This window comes from Pavona decussata, unplaced genomic scaffold, assembly GCF_977016875.1.
Source record: "Pavona decussata unplaced genomic scaffold, jaPavDecu1.1 SCAFFOLD_297, whole genome shotgun sequence".
Lineage (NCBI taxonomy): Eukaryota > Metazoa > Cnidaria > Anthozoa > Scleractinia > Agariciidae > Pavona > Pavona decussata.
This window is the reverse complement of record NW_028145694.1, coordinates 190,001-201,004: the sequence shown is the minus strand read 5'-3', so window position 1 is coordinate 201,004 and position 11,004 is coordinate 190,001. Positions and strand designations below refer to the sequence as shown.

Sequence of the window (11,004 nt, the reverse complement as noted above, 5' to 3'; positions counted from 1 at the left end):
ATTATTTCAAATATTGCTCTCTAGAATTTGTGTTCTACATATTTTGTTTTATTATTAAACCGATTAGGATATAATCGCATCAAGTAAACTGAAAATAGGCTTTTAAAGTGTTTTAAATTTGGTTCCTTGATTAATTTTCAATGTCAATATGATATTCTTGGCGTCAGAGCTTGAATCGTCACTGATCAGTTTTGCTGGATAAAAAAAAGGAGATGCTGAGAGGGGTGGGGTGAGGGCGATTATTCGAGAGGGGCGATTATTTGAAATATTTTCGTCAAGGGGAGCGAAGGACGGGTACTCTTTTAGAACACTGTATTTCATAAAACTCCGGCCTTCAAATTCTTTCCGCGTTAGTGAGTCATACATGTAAATGGCATATATACAATAAAAAATTACTGCTAAATAAACCTTCACATTTACAACTAAACGTATGTAAGATCCTAGTCTATTATTCACTGTAACTTTCTATGAAGGTATGTCGTGGTGAATAAATAAATAAACAAATAAATAAATAAACAAATAAATACATGTAAAACGGTTTGTGTTTTCCTGCCTTAAAGATTAACAACATATACTGTTTTCATTACGAGCACTTGCTGGCTTGACAACTGCAGCCCTGCACCAGGTTTGAAATCGTGTCCACGAATGGCTTTTTCCGTTTGCTTTAACTTCTGATGTGTCAAGTCCGAACTGGCTTCACAGATGTTCCGTAACATTAACACTGAAAGTGAGCTAAGGGCCTCTTCATATGATCCCGGTTACCGGGATGGCTCGGTAAGCGGGATGAATTTTGCAGTCCGTTCATATGGGAAATTTCATCCCGGTTACCGAGATGAAAAGTGGTGACGCGGTCAATCGAGCGTGACATTTACCGAACAAGCCCGGCAAGAATTTCTCATTTTTATCGGTTCTACAAACCTCAAAAGTATTGAGAGAAATGTGATGGTATATTTCCAGCCTGGTGAATGAATGAGAATGATGATTATTCAAGAAAGTGACGCAGGCATACTCGGAAAAAAGAAATCCGAGTGCTCCTATCAGGAGTCGAACCTAAGACCTTCCGATTACTAAAAAGTATTATATCTTTATCTCTACCACGAAAAGGAATTATTTTGAACTAAAACATCTCAGAAATGAGCCGTAATAATCAAATATATCCGTTTTAAGACGCGAATGTTTGGTTATAGACTTCATCCCGGTAACCGGGATACCGTGTTCATATGAGAAAATTTTCGTCCCGGACTCCCGAGATCTCGGTCGCTGAAACCGAGATCTCGGTAACCGGGCTGGCCCGCCTTCTCATATGAACACATCGAATTTTTTACAAAAGAAACAGGAATGAGGCGAGATCTCGGTAAGCGGGCTAGCCCGGTCAACCTGGATCATATGAAGAGGCCCTAAGCTTGGTGTTAATGACTAGCTCACAAATGTTGTAGGAGTCATATATTATCGGATGTGAATGCTGCTATTGGTTGGTGCTGCAGAATACAAAAAAACTAGCTAGTTTTACAAAGCGCGTCACTCTAAGTAAGAAAGTTCGGTGGGAAAAATTCCATAACTTTTGCGTGGAACTCGTTTATAGCAACACGCTCAAATAGTTCATTTCAAGAGTGAGCAAAATAATTATTTCCGAGTCTAAAATTAAACAAAAACTAGAGAATTAGTCTCTGTTTTGCCAGCTTTCTATAATGTGTAATCATTGTTTTTTTTTTTTGTTTGTTTTTTTTTTTTTTTTAACTCGTAAGGAAACTCCTCGTAAAGAAACTCGTAATCATCCAAGTAAAGAGACAAATATGTTCACCACTGGCTACGTGAAAATTGGCGAGGGAGAGAGGGAAAGCTTGCATGAAACAAATATGCTGTTAAACATTTTAGTTATCAAACAAAATGATGAATAATAAAAAACAGCAACAATAAGAAGGCCATTAATGTATTTCCATCCGGTTAGGTCTGAATTAAAGGTCTGAATGTTTCCCGAAATACGTACGTTTGCAATATTTGTCACGGTGCGTCACGCAATCTCGGTTTGATTTTGCGATTTTGTCAGATTTTGAGCGCTCTTCCACAGAGTACAATTAACTTCCCCCAGAAAAAATTGTATTTTAGTTGAAAGCCCATTTCCTCCTTACTTCACTTTTACAGTTTCATTGGATTTGTGATAAAGGTAGTAGGATAAATTATGTTTTCAATTTGGCAAGCGATTTCTATAGAGTTACGGGTCCCTTTTATTCTGGTCGGTCTCAGTGTTACAAACTCGATCGATCTTAATCGGAATTAAAAGATAAAACCTTAAAAGGTTGTAGAACAAGCTGATAACAAATAGATGTCTTCTAGCTTTATCAGAAGGGCAAGTGGGCTACTTCAAAATGACTGATTTTTCAGGCCGAATTTTCTCGTGTCTGGCTATGAAATCAATCTTGGTCATTTTCTGCCAAATCAAAAAGTTATATCACAAATGAACCACACAGCAATGAATAACTCAATATGGACTACTAATAGCCAAAGTTTCAGCTATTTTCAAAATTTGAAAGTTTGCCGCACAATGTTCGATTTTTGTGTGCACGCGCTCTTAATTGATACCCTGCTTCAAAAATTCATTTCTAATTCATAAGCCCATTGACCTATCAAATGGTCGATAAAACATCACGTGCAGTGGCCTTAAAATCCGGTAAAACCTCGTATGCTATTTCCCAACGTTCACAAAAGCATCATTGTTATGAAGTCTCTTGACACACGCTTTTCCAGGAATGTCTTTGAAGCCGTTCAAGAAACTCGCAGCACGTGTTTTATTGGGTCTAAATCCCGATGAAACACTGCTAGCCTACTTGTGTTTCAAACATTACTTAAATTTTCTGGTTGGGTGCTCCTGACAGTTCAGAACTTTCTTCACTTATTTACTTGTTTAACATGGCGCGTATAAAAATTAAATTATTTAACTTTACAGTGTTCAGTAATCATTTAGCAATTTTAAATTTTGTACGATTTTATGATTTTTTCTCGACCCAGTTTCCTACTCGACCTAGAAGCAGCAAGAGAAAAAAGATAACTAAGTTCTTATTAAATCAAAATATGACGGCAAGCGTTATCTCTCAACATTAGGAGTTTTAACATTTAATTAATTTTTTAAAAACGTTTAACGTTGATAAAAAATATGAAAAATGCTCTTCTGCTAGTTTTTTTATTTATTATTTTAATTTTTTTTTTCAAGTTTTAACATTGTCAGTTCAGCGATTTTTTTCCCATCTTTTGCTCTGCGGAAATTTCGCTTCGAATTTCATAAAGTCATAGTTTGTTCAACGGCAGGTGAAAATTGTATGTAAATAAGCTAGATTTAAAATGCCTTGGCTCAAGCAAACATATATCTTCTGTAATTGATTTAAGATTATGGATCATGCGGCAAGGAAAATATCAGAATTAATTCGACCTATCAAAGTAACGATCATTCTATGTCCCTTTAAGACTGATAAATCGCAAGCTATACCATGGAAGTCACGAAGGGTGTAATTCACGTTTTATTGTTACTCATTCTGCACGCCCTGAAGTTAAGCACTGCAGACTGTCAAGGGAAATGTGAGCAGAGTAGTGGTAGCTTTGGCCAAACAGGAATGAAACATTGTGCCATACTGGGTCACAGCTTTAAGAACTTCACCGTGAAGAAAACGTTTGATTGTCATGCGAAATGCTTCGATGAGAAATGCAGATGCAAAGCATACCAAATGTGGAACAATCGCTGTGAGTTACTGGATGAAGACAGGAGTTCGGCTCCAGATGACTTCGTCAATGAACATGGATACACTTACTTTGATATGGATAATGAGTTGGTGAACCAGGTAAGGGATATGAGTTCCATACTTACCAATTAAATCATAGGCCGATTTTTCTGTAAACGAAAATTCAACGAGGTGTTCTGGAGTTGTAAATTTGCTGAAAGAAAAGCAAAATTCTCATTTAAACTGTGAAAGTGAACATACAAGCAGGGTGTATCTCCAAACAAAAAATGGAGATTTTACTTTTACAGGGCATAGAATACAACATTTGCAACATCCACGGATTAACAGAACGTAATGGGAAATGTTTCCTTATTAATCAGTAATTAGAAGAAGGCATACGTTAGTATGCTTATACAAAACTTTAACTTGGCCAAACTGCACCAACATTTCGACGAAAAAAAACCAGGACTTAGTTCCTCAGTTGAAACGTGCGATGTTTCTCTTTAACTAATTAAACCGAAATATTGGAGGGTCATTTTCCAGCTTTTCTTAACGATTCTGATGAATTTAAATTGAGACTTGTGGTCATTTGAGTAGCGATGTGAGAATAGTATATAGCGCTGGCGCTTATACCGCATACATCTTCAAAAGCGCCATTAAATGGATAGTAAATTGGAAAACGGAAGAAATTGTCTTACAAGTTATAGGTAACGTTGCCTCCGTTTGAAAACAAGTTTTCGTTAAAAAAGATTTTATAGAAAATTTCAGAGCAAATATTTCCCCGAATAAAAATGTGTTTGGCAGGTCGGTAAACAACTTGTTTCCTGAATATAAGGTTGAATAAATTTGTTAATTTCATTTAAAGCGATACTCCGAAGGAACATTTATGAAAACAAAGCCGACATTATTATCACTTGTCAATAGCCGGCTTAACACAGACTTCGCGCACTTGAAGTTGCGAGGACGTCACTCAAGCAAATAAAAAATTACAACAAAACTAAGACTTAGAGTTTTGCAAATGATTTTATGTATAGCAATGACAACTAGGATTTGTTGAATTTGTGGCGTCACGGCAAACATAAATATATGATACCGACCGAGGGCACAGATTTTCTCTATACGGACTGGGTTTTTAGTTTTTAAGATGATCGTCGCGCTGTCACTCTTTACTTAAATTTCGCTTATCCAGAAAGCCGTACGTATAAGCCTCAGAGAAAAAGACTAGACTAACGAAAAAACAGACTTTAAACATCTCCTGGAGTAACAAATGAAAAAAAAAAACAACCTGTGATATTTTATAGAAAGCAGTACAGAAATAAACTAATCAACTGGAAAAATTCGCACAATCAAGCGAATAAATGTTCTGCGTAAGCTTTGTTTTGATGAAAATGAACCACATTTCAGATTTTTACATTCGCTTTTAACGAAAGTTATTAAAAAAGACTTTCAGTGCAAAATACTCACACATCTTACTCTTTTCCTTTATATCTTATTATTTTAAGCATTTGTGTTTGTTCTCTGTCATAATTGTCACAAATCAATGCTAAAATTAGAGAAATGTGTGCAATATGAGTTTGTCAGGGTTTATAGCAACCATACACTGAGTTGCGAGGCGTTTGTTTGACTATTTAAGCAAAGAATCATTTTTGTGACGAGATTAGAAAATAAAACTCCAAGGTAAATAATGAACATGGATCGTAAAACTGAATTTAAAAGACTTGTCTGCGGTTAGCATTATTATTAAGTCAAATGACGAACGAACACTGCAAGAAAAACTACAAAACAGCAAACTAACCACGTTTTGTCAAAAAAATGAAATGAATGCTCGCCTCTTTGGAGAACAACCAATCCTTCTATTCCATTACTGAGTTTTTCGTTCCTTTTACAACATTTAGTGGGCGAAAAGTTTCCTTTAAAGAGAAAAAGATTTCAACGGTGCGTCGCGCCGGATCGGAGTAAAAATTACCACTTTAAGGTTTCCCGCGTGCTGTTACCGTGACCGTGGTCAGAGATTGGAAAAATTTGCCACTCACGGAACCACAAAGATTTTACGACTTTCAGGATACCTACCGCTGGCAAAAAAAAAAAAATGAGAAAAGCAACTTACTATCTCCGCTTCCACAAGGTGCACCGAATCCACTGAAACGGTAAAATGCTGTCTTTACGGATAGCATTCGTCATCAGTCGCTGTCTTTTACGTTGAACTTTGCTTATTCAGCACCTTCGTTTTTGTTTTCTTTCTCTCTCCCTTTCTCTTATTTCTACGCTTGTCGACATATCTAACGGGTACATGATTTTATAGCTTTCTTCAAAAATTTCCCTTTGTTTTTTTTTTTTTTTCAAAAAGACAGGTGGCCACGCAACTTCCCGCCGGAAAACACGCGGGTTGCGGCACAGGGTTAACTTGAGTGTGGCATTCCACAATTGCTTACATAGGGAAGCGGACGTACGCACCCATGTACGGACGGATGGAACTGACCTCATAACCAAAAAAATTTTCGCATTCATGGGTATGCCAATTTCTCTTAGCTCTGAGGCTCTGCACGCGCACCTTCGGTGCGTGGACCTCCGCTATAATAAGCATTCTACAGTGGGCTGACAAATAAGCTGGAGCATGTCTGTGGGGAACCAACATCATAGTGTGGGAAAGCCTAATAAAAACGCAAGCTGTTTCGAACTTTTTATCGATAAAGAAAGAACAAAACGCTCATACTTTTCCTGTTAATATAATTCCGCGATTCATAGTTTGGTTGACATAGTCCATAATTATTCCAATCACTACTTGTTGCTACCTTAATTATCCCACAGAAACTTATTAAAATGTGTCCCGTCTTATACTTTAGATTTCAGTGAACAACGCATGCTCAGATCAAACATGCGTTAACCAATGCTGTAGCCAGAGTCCGTGCGCCCATGGAGGCACGTGCACTGAGCTATGCAACCACGCCAAACACAAGTTCAACTGCACTTGTACCGCGGAATACTATGGTAAGCTTTGTAAGAAACGTAGACCTACATCTTGTATATGGCGCGTTTTTAGTGTCAAAATTCAAACTATCAATTCAAACATTCGATCCTTCAATTCAAACATTCGATCCTTCAATTCAAACATTCAATCCTTCAATTCAAATCTGCAATTATTCGGTTCAAACTTTCGATCCTTCAATACAAACATTCAATCCTTCAGTGCAAATATGGAATGGGTCGATTCAAACATTCCATCATTCAATCCAAATATGGAATTGTTTGTTTCAAACATTCGATTCTTCAATCCAAACACCCTTTTCTTCAATCCAGAGATGCCATTCTTCAAGTTAAACATGCATTCATTGTATTGCCTGGCCTATCATTCAGTTCAAGCATGCATTTCGTCGATTCAAACATGCCATTTTTCAATTCAAACATTTGATCATTCAATCCAAACGTGCATTTCTTCAATCAAATCCTGAAACTCAAACACTACACCATAAATTCCGCGTTCAATTTCGATAGAAAAAGCTGAAATCCTGCTGTTGAAACATTCTGCACTTTAATTTTAAGATATGAAATCCAGATTATAAATTCAAACATAGTCTCACTATGTAGTTGTGCAGTGGCTCGATTCAAACATTCACTTCGGCGATTCAAACATTCACCTCGGCGATTCAAACATTCAGCTCAGCAGTCCAAACTTTCATTTCCTCTCCAGTAGTCTGGAACCGAGGGGACTCTGTAAAACAAGGATACGGACGGGCGGATGCGGACGGCGGATGGCGGACGGCGGATGGGGCTTTAAAAAAAAAAAAAAGAAGAAGAAGAAGAAGTGGAAGAAAATAGGATGTTGATACGGTTAAATTTATTGGTTAATTGCCACCTTCTAAGAAATGCTAGCTTTGGCTTTTTTTTAAATTTTATTTTTATTTTTTTTTAATTTGAATTGATTTTATATTTTATTGTCAGTCAAACAGCGAAAACGCTGTGGAATGTTTCTTCTCGTTTTTCAACCAAATCAGTCTGAGTTTGCAGTGGAACTCGGTACATTAGTACGACACACCATCCGGCAAAACAACACGTTCACATTCATGAACATTTACAGGATAATCTGATTAACGGATAAAGTACTGTACGAGCTCTTGTTAGGCATTATAGATTGGAAATCTTTGTTATTGTTCGAACAGAGAGATCGATACAAGTTATTAAAAAATTATTTTAAGACGTCCAAAGATTTCCCTGCGTCAGATTTGCGAACGTGTCAGAGCAATTGGATAAAACCTTATACGCCTGGCCTCAGTTGTTCAAAGAGCGGATAGTTTTATTCACTGGATAGGTTGCTATCCAGCAGATGAAATGCGTGCAAGATTTTCCCAATAGCACTATAATTTATGGATAGAGTAGAAACATATGTCAAATTTAAGTATGGGATTGTGTGGAAAACTTGCCAAAAGGCGTTACCGGTAGTTGGAGTACATTTGCTCCGCTGGATAGCGACTTATCCGGTGGATAAAGTTATCCACTCTTTGAACAACTGGGGCCTAGTTTACTCAGCAGTGGAACACCAATTTTCAAGTCCGCTTCTTCAGGAGAAAAGCGAAACATTTCTCAGCGTAGTTGAACGCGGAGTCGACCGATCGCGAAAGCTTCAAAGCATCAACCGGTTTGTTTGACAAATTCTGCTTTCTTTATTACATTTTTTTTACATTCCTGTCTCATTAATATTCATATTTTCGATTATCCGGACATTTTATTCAAGTTCCAACGAGTCCAGATAATCGAGGTTCGACTGTACCAAGTTCACGGAGAAGACGACCCCTGACCTGACTGGGGACTGAAGGCCGCCGCCGAGGCAACCGGAGGGAAACCAGAAACTGACCGAAAAAAACATGTTTTTCTGTCAGATAAAATAATCTGAATGTTCCAAGATGAGAAAAACCAAAATCCGCAATGAATATCAAAACCGAAAAGACGCAAAACCCGATCAAAAAAAGCCCCCATATTGCAAGGAAAATTTCGCTTGTGTACAAATTTAAAGGGAAGAAAATGACACGTTCAGAAATCCTACGCCGGGAAATCTTTGGACATCTTAAAATAATTTTTTAATAACTTGTATCGATCTGTCTATTCGAACAATAACCACGATTTCCAATCTTTAATGCCTAACAAAAGCTCGTACAGTACTTTACCTGTTAATCAGATTATCCTGTAAATGTTCATGAATGTGAACTTGTTGTTTTTCCGGATGGTGTGTCGTACTAATGTACTCAGACTGATTTGGTTGAAAAACGAGAAGAAACATTCCATAGCGTTTTCGCTGTTTGACTGACAATAAAATATAAAATCAATTCAAATTAAAAAATAAATAAATAAAAATAAAATTAAAAAAAAAAGCCAAAGCTAGCATTTCTTAGAAGGTGACAATTAACCAATAAATTTAATCCGCCGTCCGCATCCGCCCGTCCGTATCCTTGTTTTACAGAGTCCCCTCGGTTCCAGACTACTGGAGAGGAAATGAAAGTTTGGACTGCTGAGCTGAATGTTTGAATCGCCGAGGTGAATGTTTGAATCGCCGAAGTGAATGTTTGAATCGCCGAAGTGAATGTTTGAATCGAGCCATTGCACAACTACATTGTGAGACTATGTTTGAATTTATAATCTGGATTTCATATCTTAAAATTAAAGTGCAGAATGTTTCAACAGCAGGATTTCAGCTTTTTCTATCGAAATTGAACGCGGAATTTATGGTGTAGTGTTTGAGTTTCAGGATTTGATTGAAGAAATGCACGTTTGGATTGAATGATCAAATGTTTGAATTGAAAAATGGCATGTTTGAATCGACGAAATGCATGCTTGAACTGAATGATAGGCCAGGCAATACAATGAATGCATGTTTAACTTGAAGAATGGCATCTCTGGATTGAAGAAAAGGGTGTTTGGATTGAAGAATCGAATGTTTGAAACAAACAATTCCTTATTTGGATTGAATGATGGAATGTTTGAATCGACCCATTCCATATTTGCACTGAAGGATTGAATGTTTGTATTGAAGGATCGAAAGTTTGAACCGAATAATTGCAGATTTGAATTGAAGGATTGAATGTTTGAATTGAAGGATCGAATGTTTGAATTGAAGGATCGAATGTTTGAATTGATAGTTTGAATTTTGACACTAAAAACGCGCCATACTTGTAAGGATCAACTTGAAAAAGACAGTAGGAGCCAGTCTGGTCTGCATCTTTTGTTTGATTCAACGAGCAAGTCATTGTATGAAGTATTTTGCGATTACACGTCTGAAAACGGATTCATTTGGACACTGATCGAGTCTTTCAGCTTGGCTAACAACCACGAGTTTGCAAACAAGCCATTTTATAAAGACTACCCTGTCAATCAGGATTCCTTTACCTGGAATAAGTTTCGCTTATCGCAGTCACGGATAAACTTCATGGGTAGCCACTCCACGCATGTGCGCGCCACATGTAACTTTAACACTGATGGACTTAATTACACTGATTACTTAAGAGCCAAACTGAGTGATATCGACGTCATGAGTTTGAATTTCGACGGATGCAAAAGGTATGAATACATCAATATCAGGGGCTATTATTGCCATAATTGCACGGCCCACTTTGTTCAAAGAGATTATTGGCACGCACACGTTGACTCCTATAGTGGATCTCAGAGGAGTTGTCAGTTTAAGAGTCCTCTGGAAGGCGCTGTGAAGATGAAGAGTGGCGAAGATAACTTTGGATGGTACGAAACAGTTAATCGTGTACATAGATGCTCAGCAAGCGCTGATTCTACAACGCAGTGGTGGATTGGAGAACAGTAAAAGTTAGCTGCACCCAGCTGCGCGGCAAATGAGGATTACACTGTAGGCAAGAAGTGACGTGAAGTGGATATTCAGTTTATGTATATTAATAGACGAAGTGAGAGTAATACGACTAGTTAGAAGCAATATGTGGTGGTCATTTTTTTGACCATTTTAAATATTTCAGATAGAGCCTATTAAATAGAATGTAGAATGTGCACATACCAAGGAAGAACCAGGTATCTGAACGCTTGTTTTATATTATCATCTTTCCGTCTTAGGAAAATCTTCCAATAAGCATGCGCAGCTCAACAGAATAATAATGACCGTATTAATAACAACCGTTTATTACTCACCATTGAGTTAAAAACAGAATTACAAGGATAAAATACAAGCTGTGAAAATGAACACTACTATAATAATACTCAAACAGAACAAAGATCCTCGCAGTTACTACGTAACTGCGTAGTGACTGCGAGGATCTTTCTTCTGTTTGATCTTTCATGGGCAATT

The 11,004-nt window shown here is 37.4% G+C and overlaps 1 protein-coding gene across 1 annotated transcript; it reads left to right on the top strand.

Annotated features, from left to right (window-relative positions):
- The first annotated feature begins 3,482 nt into the window (after positions 1 to 3,482).
- LOC146454910 (uncharacterized) lies at positions 3,483 to 10,512 on the top strand. Its single transcript, XM_085094944.1, has 3 exons — positions 3,483 to 3,830; positions 6,554 to 6,726; positions 9,861 to 10,512. The coding sequence occupies exons 1-3, from the start codon at positions 3,483 to 3,485 to the stop codon at positions 10,510 to 10,512; spliced, it is 1,173 nt and encodes a 390-aa protein (XP_084951070.1).
- The last annotated feature ends 492 nt before the right edge of the window (positions 10,513 to 11,004 follow it).